This window comes from Drechmeria coniospora, chromosome 01 (assembly GCF_001625195.1).
Source record: "Drechmeria coniospora strain ARSEF 6962 chromosome 01, whole genome shotgun sequence".
In the NCBI taxonomy this organism is placed as follows: domain Eukaryota; kingdom Fungi; phylum Ascomycota; class Sordariomycetes; order Hypocreales; family Ophiocordycipitaceae; genus Drechmeria; species Drechmeria coniospora.
In genome coordinates, this window is record NC_054389.1 from 1,090,217 (window position 1) to 1,109,137 (window position 18,921).

General features: G+C 60.1%; 3 protein-coding genes across 3 annotated transcripts; all 3 read left to right on the plus strand.

Moving 5' to 3' along the window:
* Window positions 1-1,682: 1,682 nt before the first annotated feature.
* On the plus strand, window positions 1,683-3,143 carry DCS_00278 (uncharacterized protein; the record flags this gene model as incomplete). Its single annotated transcript, XM_040797617.1, has 2 exons — window positions 1,683-1,923; window positions 2,026-3,143. 2 exons carry the CDS (start codon window positions 1,683-1,685, stop codon window positions 3,141-3,143), a joined length of 1,359 nt encoding a protein of 452 aa, XP_040658500.1.
* Window positions 3,144-10,445: 7,302 nt separating this feature from the next.
* Window positions 10,446-13,577, plus strand: DCS_00279 (uncharacterized protein; the record flags this gene model as incomplete). The annotated part of the gene is made up of 1 exon (XM_040797618.1): window positions 10,446-13,577. One exon carries the CDS (start codon window positions 10,446-10,448, stop codon window positions 13,575-13,577), a length of 3,132 nt encoding a protein of 1,043 aa, XP_040658501.1.
* A 2,880-nt stretch (window positions 13,578-16,457) lies between these two features.
* DCS_00280 (late sexual development protein) lies at window positions 16,458-17,767 on the plus strand (the record flags this gene model as incomplete). Its single annotated transcript, XM_040797619.1, has 2 exons — window positions 16,458-16,778; window positions 17,021-17,767. 2 exons carry the CDS (start codon window positions 16,458-16,460, stop codon window positions 17,765-17,767), a joined length of 1,068 nt encoding a protein of 355 aa, XP_040658502.1.
* Window positions 17,768-18,921: the final 1,154 nt, after the last annotated feature.

The window sequence follows — 18,921 nt, forward strand, 5'->3', positions numbered from 1 at the left end:
TGCAAGTAAGTACTCTGTACTGTACGGAGTACATGCACATACTGTACTCAAAGAAGTACTTACATACGGAGTACCAAGTACCACAACTACTGTACTTGCAGTACTTACCGAAGTAAAGGAACCCAGCTAGAGACTGCCGAGTATTAGTCACGGTACAAGTACATGTACAGAACACTTAGTACGAGTACGTACGGAGTGGTTGTACCTTAGGTACTGTGCGGAGTGCTTGAAGCACAACTACAGCACAACTAAAGTACCTATACTATACTGTACTTGTACAAGTACGTGCCCGGCACGAACCACAATACCGGCAGACCAAGGTCAACTGCCGGCCCCCACCCTGCGAAACCCCAGAGTCGCGTTGTCGTTTCCCCTAGAGCACGTCCATGTACATGTACATGTGCTCCGCAACAGGACGAAGTACTTACTGTACAGTACACCTACGAGCTACGGCACATTCTTGTAGCACATGTGTGTGTACAGTACAGTAATTACTGTACAGTACACCTACGAGCTACGGCACATTCTTGTAGCACATGTGTGTGTACAGTACAGTAATTACTGTACAGTACACCTACGAGTTACGGCACATTCTTGTAGCCCATGTGTACAGTACAGTAATTACTGTGCTTGTACATGTACTTACATGGCCATGCCTGCACAAAGGTACAAGTGGCACGTAAGCACTCGCGGCACCACCACGAACGGCCACTAACCACGTGCCGTAATTACTCCGTACCTTCATCATCACATGTACGTACATGGGCATCCTTTTCTACTCCTGCATCACGCATGATGTGATATCACGCATCCAAACTCTTTCCAAAACCGGCGCCCAGCCGCCTCCGTCGACGACTGCACATTCACGCGTCCGAGGCACTCCGTGCTGCTGGGAATTAGCCCCATCAACCGCCACCCACCGTCTGCCCTCCGAATGCTGCTGCCTCTGCTACCTTGCCCGCCAAGGTGGGAGCTAAACTAGGGCTTCGAGATGGCGGTGGCACGATCACCTCCAGCTCCGGCCACCGCACCGGCCGAGAGGGAAGCTCGAGCTCGACACCACTTCGCCTTGCCGCTTCGGTCGATACCCGTCCGATAGCACCCCGTCGGCTGGCGCCGATTCGTCCGCGTCTGATGACACGTAGCCGTCACTAACGCTTCGAGGCTTAGGCTCGCACTCTAAATCCAGAGGCCACGGTATTATTGCCTCCAAGAACGTGAATCGCGAGCTTCGACGGACTCTCCGTATGTCAAACTATCAGTTGACTAACCGTCAGCCTTCACCGGCCCTCGGCCGCCTTCACAAGATGCCGGCCCTCCCACGTTGGCTCAGCTGCATGGGCCGCACGCGCCGCAGGCTTCCCTCTCGCCTCCTCCCACCCATGTGCTTACATATCGACGGGCACCCGGCGATGCGAAGACGAGACTCGAGCAAGATTCAAGAGGCTCTCCATCCTTGAGCGACACTCCGGCCGCCGACGACGCCCGCCCTTGCCCCTGTGCGATGCTCCCCGCCTCCTCGTAACCGTTGCGTGTCCAGTTCAGCAGCCGGCGGTTCCGCACGACGCGCAGGCAGCCAGCGACGGCCCTCCCCATCACCGGCGCCGGAAACGCTTCGCGGCCTCTCCCGGCCTCGGTCGACCACCGGGACGACGAGGACGACGTGCTTGCGAGGAGGAGCCATGGGCGGCTTCGTTCTCGAGACCATTCTGCTGCTCCTCACGCCCCTGGCCGCCGCAAGCGAGCCCGAGGCCGACGCCCACCATGACGCCGTCCACGGCAAGGTCGAGATGGCGTACGGAGGAGCGGGCCTCGCGGCCACCTTCATGAACAGCTCCTCGGCCGGGTCCGGGGACCTGCGGGCACGCGATGTGCTCCTACGCGGTCGGCAGCAATGCCAATCAGGTTCGAATTACTGCGCGGGTACGTCGCCGACCTGGTCTATCCCCCTCCCACCTTGACCCTGCTCCACCTCGCTCTTGCTCTCCCTTTTGCCATCGGCTGACGAGGAACGAACGCTTGAAGACTTTGGCAAATGCTGCGACGAGACCACTTCCTGCTGCCAGCACGGCTACTGCCTCAAGAAGGGCGCCGCCTGTTGTCCGAGCGGTGCCTGTCCGGCCGGCTCCCAATGCTGCGGAGACTCGCACTGCTATCCGGACGGGGGAGACTGCTGCCCCGACGGGACCAACTGCGAGGCCGGCAACCGCTGCTACACGATCCCTTCGGCCGGAGGGAAGCCCATGTGCTGCACCGACGAGACGTGCACGGCACACGTCTCGAACGGCACCACCTTTCTCGGTTCCACCAAAACGCTGACACCGACGCAAAAGTCGAGGATGGTGCCCAAGACGACATCGTCGGCGCTCATCACCGGCGATGCGGCGACCACTCGAGCCGAGAGCACGCCGGCCGCTAAAACCCCCGAGCCCGCCTCCGCTTCGCCCCCCTCCACCACCACCAATAACACCACCATCACCACCGCCACCACCACCTCCTCCTCCTCCTCCTCCGAGCCGACCTCGGCGGAGCCCGATTCGGAATCGACCTCGGCGGCCGTCGAGGAAGCTGCGACGCCCTCTGCGTTGGCCTCGGTCTCGGCATCCGTGACGTCGCCCAAGGATCGGTCGACGGCGACGCCCAAAGCCAAAGCCAAAGCCAAGGAAAACGACGGCGGCATGAGCATGGGGACCATCGTCGGGGCCATCGTCGGCGGTGTCGCGGTGCTCGTCGCCGTCGTCGCCATCATCGTCGCACTCTGTCTCCGCAGACGATCGAAGAGGAAGAAGGAGGCCGAGGGGCAGAGCGCGGACACGAAGTCGGCCATGAGCTCCGTCTCGCAGGGGCTTCGGCCTGACTCGGTCGGCAGCAACAGCTTCCTCGATCACGACCTAAACCTGCCCCAGCTGGAGAGCTTCTACACCGGCAGACCACCGGCGCCGAACGCGTACGCGACGACGCGAGAAGGGTCCGTCTGGAGCGAATCAGGCGTCTCGGCCGTCCTCACCTCGCGCTCGGTGTCGCCGATGCCTGGTGCTCGCACGCAGCCGCCGAAAGTCCGAACGTACCCGCTGAGACAGCTGCCGTACATTCCCGGACCCGAGTTCATGTCCCTCAGCGACCTCACTCGAATGGAATTCTAGACATTGTTTCGCCTCTCGAGCGCCTTTGACGTCCCCCGATGGACAGACACGGCATCGACTTTTTTTTCTTTCCTTTTTGCTCAAGGACAGGGGGCATACTCGACCACACAAGGACGACGAGATGCAGACGTCAGAAGCGGCACAGCGTGGGATGGGCAGTCGAGGGAAGCGACGGGTACACGGATGCAGCATTTACGTATTATTACCGGTCACCATAAAACCATCATGATCAGCTTGGCAGCCGTTTGCGCTGCCGCATCATTTCCATTGCTCGCCTCACGGATCCACGTGCCTGCCGTGTTCGCCCTGCCGCGTTCGTCGCGGCTCATGAAGCATGATGGTAGCGGTTCATTTTACTTTGCCCTGACACGGAGAGCTGACATGTGCGGCGAGCGGGTGCTGGAGATGGATTGTTACCGACGCCGACAACAAGCATGATCCACGGCGAGCGCAGCCGTCTGCCGACGACAAGACGGCCGACGCGACAAGGGGTCATGATGGGCATCCAATAGTCGAGTGCTGCCGCTCCCGTGGCCTGATGCCGAGAACCGGTCGCATGGATGGAGCCTGGTGCACCAATTTCCTGGCCCGTCCGACGACTATCCTGGGTGGCAGCAGGCCGTCACCGGCACGTGTCCCGTCGGACGGCCACGGGGCGAGGAGGACGGCTCGAGCATCCGGCACGCTGGACGTGCACCGAGTTGCGCCCCGTCCTTTGGCAAGTTTCGAGTCAAAGCGGGCAAGGCACGGCACTCGGAGTCGGCAGACGGCAGAGACTGGCATGAGGGTGAGGGAGAAGGGGTAATTATGGTACCGACGATGCACTGCGAACTGCGTGTCGTGTCAGTGTACGGAGCACATGTGATGGCGAATGAAAATAGTAATAGCACACGGAGGACTGCACATGCACGTGTGTTAATGCATGCATGCAAGTGTACTCCGTACTGCATGTGTCAGTACAACTACAGTATGTAACTGCACATTTGCCTGCATACTGTGCTTATTAGGGGGCGGATGCAGTTGTAGTTGGTACTTACATGCATGTACTGTAAGTACTGTACCTATTAAGTACGGAGTACGGAGTACTCATGAATGAAAAGGATCACAGCACATGCACCTGAAGCACATGCACCTGCAGCACAAGTACATGCAGTGCACCCGCTGTAATTTACAATTCTAGGTACTAGACCTACTACCTAGCGCCCAGTACAGAGTACCCCGTACTAATCGACAGTAGTAGTTGTTCCAAAGTACGGCGCCTACAGTACAGTCCTTGTATGCTATTCGCAACTGGTCCTCCGTACTGCGCTCCGTATTGTCGTGTGCAGCCTGGTATCCGCTGCTACTACTTATAGGAGTGTACGGAGTACGGAGTAGCAGCTTCAATATAGCAGCGAATGGTGAAATACTTGGTGCAAGTGTGTTCCTCTGCGAGTTTGCTTCCCAATGCTCCTACAGCGGAACAAGTAACCGGAACGGAGTACCAACTGCTACCATCAGCTGGTAATCGAGTACATACAACTGCTGTACATGTACTTCACTGCAGTACTGCAATGATAATGTACTTACGTACACCAACCGATACGGTGTATTGCATACTTGGCATAAGTACTAATAGTGGCAGCAAGAGTGCACTGTACTGTATGCAAGAGTGCATGTAAGAGGCATGTATGTACGTATGGGGGAGGCGAATATGGATGAGCGAGCACAGTGTTGGCCACCAAGTCTGGTGTATTGCCCGCTTAGGCGCATGCTTCCCTCGGCAGATTGCCACGCACACCTGTCAACATGCTCGTTTCGTCATTTTCCACGTCGTCACCATTCCCTCCAAGGATGAGCGACGGAGAGCGATGGCGAGGGCACCCATGACCGCTTCGTCATCCACCCTTGCCAGCTCGCTTTCAGCTTGCCTTCGAGTCGTGTCGAGTCGGCTGTCGCTGCCCCGTTTGCCGCCTCGCTCGACAACCACGGCATGGTATCCGCCTTGTCCGTTCGATGTGCCTGTGGAATGCTTCCAATGCAGTCAGATCACACCACTTCTACCTGACCCGTCACATGTCGTCTTGTTCCGTCTAACAAAGGCCATACGATGGCCAATGCAGCCTCCCTCGTTCCCCGCCGGCACCGTCCGCGGTGCGTCTGCTCGTGCGATATAACAGGCAGCACGCCGCGCAACATGGTGACCATGGCATCCCGTCGACGAGAAGACTTTGATCACGCAAACTCATCACACTCACGGGCCCGACCATCCGTCTCCCCATCACCTCGATCCTCCCTCTCTTCGCCTTCAGGCTGAAGGATGCCTGCTCGGGGGCTGGCCTGCGCCGTCCGAAAATCAATCGGCTCGTTCCCGGCTCGGCCGACGAGAGCCAAGCCGGTCGGAGGACCGTGTCGCCGGACCTTTGCGAAGACTGCTCCCCACACGCTTGGCGAGGTTGGCGACGAACCCCTGCGCTCGAGAGAACAGAGCGGACGATTCGCCGCGTGTACGGACGTGAACCCGAACTTGCATGGGTTCCATGATGGGCTCCGCCGCGCACGTGCAAAGGCCGGGTAGCGAAAGGCGTGTATACTCATGCGTGCATGTGCAGCATGCGTACGAGCGCAGCACGCGTACGAGCGCAGCACGTCGACGCCTGGGCACACGGCACACCTGCCACGACGGAGAACGCTGTGGTTGGTTGTCGAGCGACGACGGCGACGGGAGTGGACGGGCCAACTTTCGACAAACAGCACCTGCAACGGCGTCGCGGCGACGCAACTACGGTACTTGCGTGCACGCACTCTTCGACGCTAGAAAGAGGCCCCCTTTTCCACGACGAGGCTGGCTGGCCTGTCTTGTCTTGGCTTGCCCCGGCTTGGCTTGTCTTGCCTCGACGATGCGATAGCCTCGGTCATGATCCCTGCCGAGGGCGTCATCGTGTCGCGGGCACGAGTCACGGCTGAGGACGCCACAATATTCGGCCCCATGGGAGTCCGCGGCCCATGGATGCGGGGATGCCTTCCGGCTGGTCGGTCGTCTGAGGCGGCATCGAGACGGCCGGCCGACGCATGGCCTTTGGCACATGTATCAGCACCCAAGCGCCCAAGGACTTGCTAGTGCTCCGCCCGTCGCGACAGTCCATCTCGGCCCCGTCGGACCGGAGACCGGGCCAGCATCCAAGCTCACCCAAGTACTTGATCATTACTTGCTCGCACACGGCACGCGGCCATTGGCACTGCACATGTATGCGGTGCCGATACTGCACTTGCCAGTGCATGTGCAGCACAGCTGCGACCTGCAGCAGGTACAAAAGTACATGCCGACCCCCAAGCAACCCCGGGGCGGCTGAGACGGGATGCCGGATACAGGCCCGGCACGCCTTCTCGTGCACTACTGTTTCCAATCCGACCTCTCCGGCGAATGGCGATGGAAGGTGCAACAGGCAGGCCGGTCGCAAGAAGCAACGGCCGCGGCTGAAGTGCTCGCGCCCGCCACCAGCGGATGCCGAGACGCGATGCGAGACGTGTGAAGCTCAAATGCGCTCGATCCGTCCGCCGAGCGAGCTCGTCGCCTTCCCTCCCGTGGCCCTGGGCAGTGGGAGGATGGGAGGAATAGCTCGGCGAGGCTGGCGGACAGCATAGCCGTGTGCGTCTGTCCGTCGGCGCACTCGATGTCTTCCCAGCAGACATCCTTTTTCGCGTCGGTCGGTACGGGGGTACCGTGGGCGAACATGCAAACAGAAGTTGCAGTCCGCCTACGCCATCGCTTGTCGGTGCTCGTCTATGGTGCTCGTCTATGCTGTACGGCACGGCATTCGGACGAGCAGACGCTGCAGGTGACCGCTGCGCGAGAACGCCGCACAATGTACGAGCACGCCGCACGGCACGTCCACCATGGTCGCCATCGCATGGGAACCATGTGGCAAAAGCTGCAATTGACATGTCACCGTCACAGCTCGAGATGCCGACGCCGTCGCTGCACCATGCATGCATCCGAGACGAGACGACAGGAAGCACGTCGATGGGATCGGCCTGCTCGGCCATGCACATGCACATGCAGGCATGTCGATGTACAAGCACCGTAATGCTCCGTACTTGCCGTGCCTATACACCCAAGGATCTACTTACTGTACCAGTGCGTCCTTCGGTACAGGCAAGTACTGTACTTGCCTGCGCAGCAGCGGCATGATGCGAGGCATGCGACCTTGGGCCGACCAACTCGACGAAGCGAGCCCCTTTTACCGGCCCCCCTTTGTCGAAGCAACCGGGCGGCACACAGGGCTGAGAACAAGCGCGGATCGGATGGAGCCTGCTAGGCTGGCCGCGGCGCGGCGTTGAGAGTACGGCAGCAAAGAAAAACAAACAAAATACAAACCGAAAGCGAAACCCCCTTCGGGCGGAAGTGGAAGAGGGCCATGAAGGCCGCTTTCTGGCCGTCCCCTTCTCTTGACCTTGACTGATGGTAGCGCATGCGGCCGGCCAGCGAGCCAACCAACCGGCGTCGTGCCTCGGCCGCAGGATGCATGCAGGAAGCAGGAAGAAAGAAGCAACGGTGGCATGGCATGGCGGCTCGGCTTGGTTGCCTTTGTCCGCCTTGACTGTCCGTACTGTGCACGCAAGTATTATTACTTGCCTTGCCTGCATGCAGACGCAGACCAAACAACAGGCTACCTACAGGACAACGTACAACTGCAGCGCGACAGGGTGCTCGTGCACGTACTGACTTGCATTCAAGTATGTTCATGTAAGTACTTGCTTACTGTACTTGCTGAACTGTTACGGCAACACACCATCAGGGGTACGGACGAGGGTCCTCTGTAAGTAAGTAAGTACTTACTTTCATGTAAGTATCCGTATACTTGCGAGTATTTACTGTGCAACTATTATTGTACAGCATTACTACTCCGTAACGTTGTAATACTCACCTGCACCAGTGCTGCTTGGAGTCCAAGGCTCCGTCCCGCAAGAACAGCGCAGAACCTAACCAAGTCGTTACCCACGCCATCTGTTCCCTCGAGTCAGAAATGTTCCGGACGCGAAACAAATCCCGGTCCAGCGCCGTCGTTGGCATGCGAGCGACGGGGGAGAAGAGACTTTCGCCGGCTTTCCATGCACCTTCTGCGACGGAAATTCGTGGAACAGACGAGCGAATACGGGGAACGAACGCGATATTACTTCTGAGTCACACCTTTGCATGACGGCTAGATTTTTTGGCCTCCACGAAAGATCCCTGCCTACGAACGAGGTACTCCGTCTCCGTACGGAGCAACCGTACGGGGGCATGAGGTAATAATAACCCGTCGCTGGTATTACCTCTCGTGTACCACTACGGAGTAATTACATGTACGCAGTTCTTTGCGAGCATGGAGTACAGGCGCTGTACCTGCGGGAGCAAAAAAGCAACTCTTGGCCACTAACAACCAACCCATGACAACTTTCGGGCGCCAGACGACGCAGGGGTCTTGCTAATAATTAGTGCCCTTCCTTTGACGCGGCGTTTCCGTCTTGGCCGTACTTTTTTGTGTCCACAAGTCGGCCACTTGCAAGAGAACGATGGGACATCTCGCAGACGGCTACGGAGTGCAGAGCAAATGAATGAGCGAAACAGGGCCGACGCGGGAGGGCACATGCAGAGGCTCAATTTGCTTGCTCATTTCAACTCCGCTGCGGAGAGGATGTTGAGATATAGGTATCGCATGACTGCTCATGGGTGAGTGAGGAGCATGCACTCCGCCTACTTACGTGAGAGAACGAGCAAGTACTCGCATTTAATTAGAACTCCCTTCGCACTCCATACTTACTCCGTATAAGAAAGTACGGAGTACAAGTACGGAGTACTGTACTCTAATATTCATAAGTGCACAAGCACATGTACGGAGTTCTCCGTACCTACTGTACTTACAGTACTTACTTGGGGGTATAGTAGTTGTGCAACTACTTACATGTACTGTACATGAAGGAGTACTTACTAAAGTACCTGCACGTTACCATACGTGTACTTGGGTACTTATTCTGTACTGTACTTGCGTGCAGAGAGTACTGTACGGAGCACAACTGCATGTACTGTACATGTGCATTACTTACATTACTTACATGTAGGGCACAGCATGTGCGCGAGCAAGGAATAATATGGCAAAGAGGCAGGGAAGGAAACTTGGTGGTGTGGCGTCTCGTTTCCTGCCCCCGGCAAACAGCAAACCGACCGTGTACTTGCAAGTACACACGCATACATCAAATACGGGCCAGTAAAAGAACGTACACAGATACGCACGCTTTGCCCGCATTCTTCGACGGCACTTCGACTGCAGTACTTGCATAGTTAGCTAGGCACACTGGGTACGTACTTCTCGAGTCCAGGTGCCTTCCTTGGCTTGGACCCCGTCTGACGTCTGAGCGGAGACGTAGGTGAACTTGGTCGTGAAAAGGTCCGAGCGAGGGTGATCGACGATCCAAGTACTCGTACTTGGTTTCCTACCACCGCACTGCACAGCACCGTGTACCGGTACAGATATGGCACGCTCCATGTCGCCTACGGGCAGGTGCGATACATGTACTCGCACCAACTGGCAAGTGCTCAAGTAATTACGAGCAAGTACTCTACATGTACGTCTGCTGTACTGTAAGTAATTACTCCGTACTTACCTGCAAGTACTTACTTGATTTCTCCGCTCCCAAGTACTGGTACTTGTCGTTGTGCTCCGTACTTTTGCTTCACTTCATCCCGCGCTCTTCACCGCGCCAGGCAAGGATGCGTCCTTCATCATCGTCAACAGGGATCCCGACGCTACGAGTCACGCATGGACGACTTGCCGTCGATACCCTTCCGCCGGAATGGAGACAAACTTCCTCGACCCCGTACCTCGCCTCGACAATGTGCCATCTGGGCGCTAGCAAGGTGGCCTCGCAGCCCGAGACCCTGCTATTGAACCCGTCGTCGAGTCTCCAACCCCCCCTCCCCACGCTCCCCGTCCCCTTCCCGCCTCACGCCCGCCACGGAGACGCGAGGTCTCTTCCGTTTCTAGGCCCTTTCCAGCGAAAAAGCAGACGTCTGCATGATGGCACGGACGTTGGTCCAGATGAAGGCGTGTTTCTTTTTCGAGGTAAAAATACCACGTCGCCGCTGGCCAACTTCATAATGTCCTCGCGCCGGACGACGACGACGGGCGACATCGGTCAAAGGGCAAGGACGGTGCCACGGGTCCGCTCATCAACGCCCACCCTCTCGTACTCGCTCGACGCCAATTTTCTCCTTTATTACACAGTCTCCGGGTGCCCATCTCTATATTTCAAGTGGGGTGCCGTCCCTCGCAACCTGCCATCATGAACCCGTATCGTCTCAATGACTCGGCCGACGACCGGTCAGAATACTCCCTGTCGGGACCGCCGCCCTCCGTGCCCCCCAAGGAGCCTCTCGTCCTCGACCTGAAGGAAGCCCTCGGCCTGCCACCTTCAACCGCCAACACAGCCCGGTCCGCCTCGATCCGGGCCGCCTCGCCTCCTCGCAGCCATTACCAAGAGCCCGTGTCCGTGTCGGTGCTGACGTCGCCGCCGCCGCCGCCGCCGCCGCCGCCGCTGTCCCCGTCCGCCTGGCCGCGGCAGCCTCCCCTCTCGGCCCCCTCGTCGGCGCACGCGCCGTACCTCGTCCCGCACGCGCCGCACCTCGTCCCGCACGCGTTCCCGCAGCGGACCGTCGCCATGGCCCAGTCGTCCAAGGCGCACACGCAGTGCCTGCAGCTCTGCAGCGACGTGGCCGCCGCCGGTGACCGCGTCGCCGAGCGGCTCGCCGAGTACGCGACGCTCGCCAAGCACCTCCCCCACGGCTTCGACGCCCTCGCCAACGACCTGCTCGACATGTGCCAGGTGCTCTTCCTCATCGAGGCCGGCCTCAACGAGGCGGCGCGCAACGGCCAGTCGCTGCCGCTCGACATGATCACGGTGCTCGACAAGAAGTTCCGCACCGCCCAGGCCGACTTCAAGGTGCTCGACCAGATCGTCGGCAAGCAGCTCGACTACGAGCGCCAGGGCGCCATGGGCCGCATGCGCCGCGGCTTCGGCAAGATGTTCGGCGACAACAGCGTCGAGCGCGTCGCCCTCGCCCTCTCGCGGTCGCGCGAGGACCTCAAGATGAGCGCCTACATGTTCCAGTGGAGCGTCGGCGCCGACAAGGTCGAGAGCGCCCTCGGCATCGGCTACATCGGCCTCGCCGCGGCGCTCGAGACGTCGGACCTCCGCCGCAAGCGCGCCGTCTCGGTGGCGTCGGAGGAGCGGACGTCGTACGTGCGCCACCAGCGGAGCCTCGAGAACACGCGCCTCGCCGACCTGTCGTCGCAGTCGCCGACGCTCCTCCAGCCGCCGCTGATGCAGCCCAAGGGCTCGCCCTTCGGCCACGAGTCGGTCAGCGGCGACAGCGCCTTCGGCGGCCACGGCCACGTCGGCCACGCCGGCCACGTCGGCCAGGAGAGCCCCAACACGCGCTACACGGGCAGCTCGGCCGGCAGCTCGTACGACGGCCGGCAGTCGCACTCGGTGTCGCGCAAGACGGCCGGCGGCTACGAGGAGAGCCACCGGAGCGCGGCGGCCGAGCCGAGCCGCGAGTCGAGCCGCGAGCTCGACGCGCTCCTCGCCGACATCGCCAACCTCGACCTCGACAGCTCCAAGGTGGTGCACGTCAAGAGCGAGCCGTACACGATGCCGCGCAAGCGGCCGCGCACCACGGCCGACGCCGACAAAGTCAACGTCAAGCACGCGCTCGTCTCGGCCATCCGCGCGCGCGACCACAAGCTCATCGGCCAGCTCCTCGACCGCGGCGTCTCGCCCAACACGGGGCCGGAGCTGCACGCGCTCAACGAGGCGGTGCTCGCCCAGGACGCCGAGAGCGTCCGCCTGCTGCTCCTCTACGGCGCCGACGCCAACGAGACGGACCAGGACGGCGTCAGCCCGCTCGTGGCCGCGGCGGAGAAGTCGTTCCTCACGGGCGCCATGGCCCTGCTCAAGTACGGCGCCGACCCGAACCAGTCGTCGGGCCCCGAGCTCGAGACGCCGCTCGTCGTGGCCGTCGTGGCCAACAACCTGCGCCTCGGCCATCTGCTGCTCATGTACGGCGGCAGCGCGAACCAGTCGACGGCCGACGGCGACACGCTGCTCGTCGGCTGCATCAACAAGAAGACGCCCAAGAAGCTCGTCGACCTGCTGCTCGACTACGGCGCCGACGCGAACAAGAAGAACCGCGAGGGCAAGACGGCCCTCTTCGAGGCCATCACGGCCGGCCGGCTCGACCTCGTCGGCAGCCTCCTCGACCACGGCGCGAACCCGAACCTGCCGGGCCCCAAGCACATGCTCTGGCCGTCGACGTACCAGCCGCCCATCCTCAAGACGCTGCTCGAGCACGGCGCCGACTTCAAGAAGGCGCCGGGCGTCATGGAGCTTGCGACGAGCATCAACAACATCGAGTCGATCCGCATCCTGCTCAAGGCCGGCGTCGACCCCAACGCCAAGAAGGACGGCGTCTACACGCCGCTGTGCTCGTCGATCCGCGACGACCGCAGCGACATCTTCCAGCTGCTGCTGAGCAACGGCGCCGACCCCAACTGCCCGGCGAGCGAGTACCCGGCCTTCAAGTGCGTGACGCACCACCGGGTCCACTTCCTGCCGGCGCTCGTCGCCGCCGGCGCCAAGCTCACGTCGCCCAAGGGCATCCTCGAGACGGCGGTGACGTCCAACAACCCCGAGGCGCTGCGCTGGCTGCTCGACCGCGGCCTCGACCCGGACGAGAAGAGCGCCAAGGGCCACACGCCGCTGACGAGCGCCATCCGCGACAACCGCGTCGAGTTCGTCGAGCTGCTGCTCGGCCGCGGCGCCAACCCCAACGTCCGCGGCCAGGACTGGCCCGTCTGCATGGCGGTGCGCAACCCCGACATCCTGCGGCGCGTGCTCTCGGTCCTGCCCGAGCCGCGCGCCTTCAAGGGCGTCATGGAGATGGCCGTCGTCGCCAACCAGCTCGAGTCGGTCAAGCTGCTGCTCGCCGCCGGCGTCTCGGTCGAGGACCGCAACGGCGGCGTCTTCTCGCCGCTGACGACGGCCATCCGCGAGTACCGCACCGACATCGTCTCGTACCTCATCCGCGAGGGCGGCGCCGACGTCAACGCGCCGGGCGAGCACCTGCCCATCGTCAAGTCGCTCCGGCGGCTGCAGGAGGACAGCACCGAGATCATCGACCTGCTGCTCGAGAGCGGCGCCGACCCGAACAAGGTCTACCGCGGCTGGAACGGCATCATGCAGGCGCTCGAGAACGGCGACGCGGCGATGCTGAAGAAGATGTGCAAGAAGGGCGTCAACCTGGACGTCAGGGACGAGCTCGGCCGCTCCGTGACGGAGATTGCCATCTCGCGCCGCTGGGAGGAGGCGGTGACGATTCTCATGGCGAGCCCGCGCCTGCAGCCGGCGCTCGAGTGAGGGAGGGCGCGCGGCCGGCGGGGAGCGAAGCGGAGCGGGGAGGGCGACGACGGGCAAGGTGTTTTGCGTCCATGGTTGTCTGCTGTCGATTGAGTAATATACCACGTTTTAATTGAGACGGGCAAAGGCCGTGACGGCCCGGCTGGTGATGGGTGATGGGCTCGGAAGGCGATGATGGGATCGTCGACGGGGTGCATGCTCCGTGGCGCTGCTGCCGGCACTGGTGCTACTGGCACTGACACTGGCGCTGGCACTGGTACTGCTGGCACTGGCGCTGGCACTGGTACCGCTGGCGCGCTGGCACTGATACTGCTGGCACTGGCACTGGCGCTGGCACTGGTACTGCTGGCACTGGCACTGGCGCTGGCACTGGTATTGCTGGCACTGGTACTGCTAGCAATGGTACTGCTGGCACTGGTACTGCTGGCACTGGTACTGCTGGCACTGGTACTGCTGGCACTGGTACTGCCGGCACCGGTACTGCTTGCACTGGCACGGGCGCTGGCGCTGGCGCTGGCCTTGGTATTGATGCCCTCTCCCGCAAGTAGGTATCTACAGTAGGTGTGCTGTAAGTGCCTTGTGACGCGGCCGTCTGTAACTGACGGCAGCGGAGAAATAGTCGTCCGTTGGGGGATACCCAACACCTGGAACACGTGTGGAGCATGGAGTACAACATGGCAGTACTTGTACTTTAGCTGTACTCCGTACTTATGGTACAGTTCGTCTACAGCCAAACACACACTGTCTGTATTTCGCAGTCCGTACTTGTAGAGTATTCATGTCAATATTACTACAGTAAGTACAACTACATGCAAGCATTCATAGTAATACTTGCTAGGTTGCTGCCATACTGTACACTGACCCATCCCGCACTGTACGCAGCTGTAATCGTGAGTACGTCTGTAAGTACTCCTCCATCCACGCCGCCCACTCTCTCCACCTTTCCTGCTCTTACATCATCGACCTTCCCACGCGGCGCAACACCAACAGCATGGCCAAGGACGGCCGACGCGATGAGTTTGCACGCCATGTGCTTGTCGGGGTCGCGTGCCTGAACCAAGCCAACCCCGTGCACGCTAGCACGCAGCGAGGCTTCGTTGTTGCTTGTTGCCGGCCGTCGCTCGCCATCTTCCGAACGTGACCAGGTTGATGGATTCGCCGAAAGCGGCGTCGACGTCAGACGTTGGACGGAAGCACCTACGGAACAGGCGGACTCCGGAGGAACCGATGAGATGATGGCCACGGCTTCATTCAACCGGCCATCGCGCCGTTGACGTCGGCGCCAGTTCTTTTGCTCGGAACGATCCATTGTCTTCCTTTTGCTCGACTGTCCGGGCTCACTCGGCAGAGACAAGGCGGCTGCATTCCTGTCTGTCAGGCACCGATACTGGCGCTGTCACTGGCACTGCACTGGTGCTGGCGCTGTATTGACGCTACTGGGATGGTGTTGACGGCAAGTACCACTTTCATCAAGGGGTCCTTCATCCAAGGGTCCCTCATCCAAGGATCCTTCATTCAAGGGTCCTTCATCCAAGGGTCTCCATCCAAGGGTCTCCATCCAAGGGTCTCCATCCAAGGGTCTCCATCCAAGGCCCGTTCGGACAACGCGGGACACCCCTTCGCGTTCGATGGAATCCGTCGCAATGGCGTCATGACCCCATGATGGACGATGTACGAGTTCCATAGGCAGCAAGGCGGCGGGGGTTGCGGACGTCGACGGGCCTCGTGCACGTGACATCATACCGGCTTCCCGCGGCACGTCGCATCGCCATTTCTCACCATGGCAGTCATCCAGCAGCATGTTCGAGCAGGCAAGAATGCAGGTGCAGTTGCGGATGCCGTCGATGCCGTCGTGCAGCTCCTCCTCGTCGTCGTCGTCGTCGTATGATAGGCCCCCCTCCGACATTCGTGCCGGCATCTCGCTCATCCGTGCTGACCTGCGCGTCGGCGGCCTTGTTGGTTCCGGCGTAGGTCCGACAGGTAGGTTGTGGTGGTATTAGCGGGCGTGCTGTTACTGTGCTGTTACTGCACTTGGGCGATGCGGCCTTGCTGATGGATGGCAGCGTCACTAACATGCTTGCGGCCGTTGAGCCTGTGGCGTCGCTCCGTTCGGCGCATCTTCCCCCGGCAGCATTCCGGACTTGACCGGCACCAGCCAACTTTGGCCTGCCAGCACCCGTCATGGTGCTAGCCCCGCTGCTGCGAGGTACCGCCAAGGCACCTGCGAGTAGGTTGATGCCGCCGGTGACGGCTAGGTACCGACGAGGTACCCGCTAGCAGCCGGATGGAATCTTCCCTCGACCACGCCACAGCTTCCTCGACGACGGAGCCGCCGCAGGGCTACGCTGTTTACATGCTTACAGGGCGCGAGCGTCGCCGGGCCACAGGGCGCGACGGCGCTAGGCTCGGCGGCCACAGGGACGGCGGCCATCTCATAGGGCCTCCCTTCAGGGGACCGGCCGCGCTGTCAGCGTCGCGCTGCCGAAAATAGTCGTTGCCATGCGATTTCCGGAGAGCGCCTCATCCGAGCCGGTCTGACGTCGACCAGCTGTCATCCGTCCTCTGCCCTCTTCCTCGTGGCGCACGATGCATGCGTCAGAGTCATGTTGCACGTTTCTGCCTCTCGTTTTCGTCCGCCTGCCAGTGGGAATTCGCAAGATGGATAAATTCCGCCTCATCCGCACAATCGGATCGGTCTGATACATCTCCCAGCAACCATCGCATCTCTCTCACCATCGCATCTCACTCACCATCGCATCTCACTTCATCATCGCATCACTCCATCATCACATCACTCTTCGTCTTACTGCACTTTTCCTCGCACATTACACACAATACGCTGCCTCGATCGGTTGATCCAGGCTCTTTGGCAATTCAATCATGATCGGCCAACTTCTTCCCCTCTCGGCGCTGCTCGGCCTCGCGGCTGGCGCGGCCATCCCGACCAATGACGGCTTCCCGAGCCCAAGCGCGCAGCAGGAGCTCAGCATAGCCCAGCAGGCGGGCGGCTTGTTGCCGAACGGACCGGCGCCAACGTCGCTCGGCGCCAACAGCATCACCGCCTTCCAGCTCATCGCCTTCAACGAACTCTTCGAGACGGCCTACTTCAGCTCGCTGCTCGCAAACATCACCTCCGGCGCGGCCGGCTACGAGGCCGAGAACAAGGATGAGCTCATCAAGATTTTCACCACCGTGCTCGCTGTAAGTCACGATCGATGCACCGCCCCCCCCCCCCCTTGCACACGAAGCAATCGTCCTTGATGGCCTTGATCCATCCTCCCATCCACCCATCTCCACCCATTTCACCCACCCATCCACCCATTTCACCCACCCATCCACCCATCCACCCATCCACCCATCCACACTCACCCACCATCATCACCATCGTCCTTCTCCCCGTCCAACGTCCATCGTCCCTGGCTGACAGAGATTCCCCTCGACAGCAAGAGGAGCAGCACGCCATCGCGGCCGTCGCGACGCTCAAGGGCGTCAACGCCTTCGCCCCCTCGGCCTGCCAGTACCAGTTTCCCGTCTCGAACCTCAAGGATGCCATCAACCTCGCCGAGACCTTCACCGCCGCCGTCCTCGGCGCGCTCCAGGGCGCCAACGTCATCTTCGGCCAGGACGGAAACGTGCCGCCGATCCAGATCGTCTCCTCCGTCATCGGCCAGGAGGGCGCCCAGAACGGCTTCTACCGCGTCTTCCTCGACAAGGTTCCGTCCGAGTCGCCCTTCCTCACCGCCGTGCCCGCGCCCTTTGCCTGGTCGGCCCTGCAGGCCTTTATCGTGCCCGGCTCCTGCCCCTACGCCCTGAGCGACATCGCCCTGCCCATCTTCCCGGGCCTCATGACCAACGGCGGTGCCGTCGCGGCGCTCGAGCCCAAGGACCAGACCCTCAGCTTCAGCGCCGACCTGTCGAGCTCCGAGGCGGCCAAGAAGTACGTCGGCAGCAGCAGCCTCTTCCTCACCTACACGACGGGCCAGCAGATGCCCATCAGCGTGCCCATCACCGACGTCAAGTGGGACGGGTGCACCATCAGCTTCAAGGCCAACTTCCCCTACACCGAGCATGTCATGCAGGGCTTCTCCCACGCGGCGCTGACGACGGCCAACAACATTGCGAACCCCAACGCCGTCGTCGATTGCGCCCTCGCCGGGCCCGCCCTCATCCAGGTGAACAATCCTCTCTGAACGATTGTATAGGAGTGGGTGGTGCTTGTCGTTGTTCTTTTGCTTCGGTCGTGTCAGGATGTTCGTCTTGGCTGTCGAAGGGGTTTATGGCACATGGCGTTTGATGGGATTTGCACTTTACGTTGGAAAGCAATAGAAGCGTTTGCTGCACCATGGCTTTGTATTTTACCTACCATGCTATATTCAATCTAATGGCATCTTGAGCTTGTACCTTGCCCGATGAAGAGTGGAAAAAAAAGTGAGATGACCTTCTTGACGAGGAGCGAGGCGAGGGCAACTTGCTTGATGGCCTTGATTCCCATTGACGGGCACCTTGCTTGATGACCTTCATTCCCATTGACTAAGAGTGAGGCGTGGGTACCTTGCTTCATGACAAATGGGCATTGAAGGATATGACAACATCACGACAAATCGGCACACCTACATCGGCGGTTTCGTTACTCATGATGGTGGTGGATCGAGACGGTGGCGTGGCGCATCCTCGTGGGCATTGGAGGGGTATTGGTGGGAGAATACGGAGTACAGTACCTGCAACATCACGTAAGTACTCCGTACATGTCCTTGAAGTACTTGATACAAGTGCTGTGCCGATAACTTGTACATCGGCCGTTTTGTAAGTATAGTACTTGTTCAATATCCGTGCGCAAGTTGGTGAATGCCGGCACGGGGCATGACGAATTGGTTACAGGATAGAATCGCTTGTACTCTGCACCGTACCGGTACCTCAGTGGAGTTGCGTAGTAAGTACAGTACTTGTTCAATATCCATGGGTGAATGCAGGTAGTTGTGATGTCGTACGGAGTACGGAGTATCTACCTGTACTGTAGTTGTTGGTGATGATAGGGAGTGACAGTTGCTCACCTTTCACCTACCTAGTACTTACAGTACATGTACTCCGTCCGTAAGTACTTACACTAGCCTAGCATTATGTGTACAAGTGAACTCCGTATACAAGGCCAAGTTACAAGGTACACGCCCCGCACGCCGTTTCGAGTACCTGTACAATGCGCATGTACAGTCTACTTGTGCGCTGGAACGCATGATCTCATCCCGCGCCTCCCCGGAAGCCCAAGTTCCGGAGCTAGTCGACGAGCCAAGCGCCGTTAACGCGGGGAATGGATGCATCGGCCCGCCCCCTACCCGTACAAGTGCGA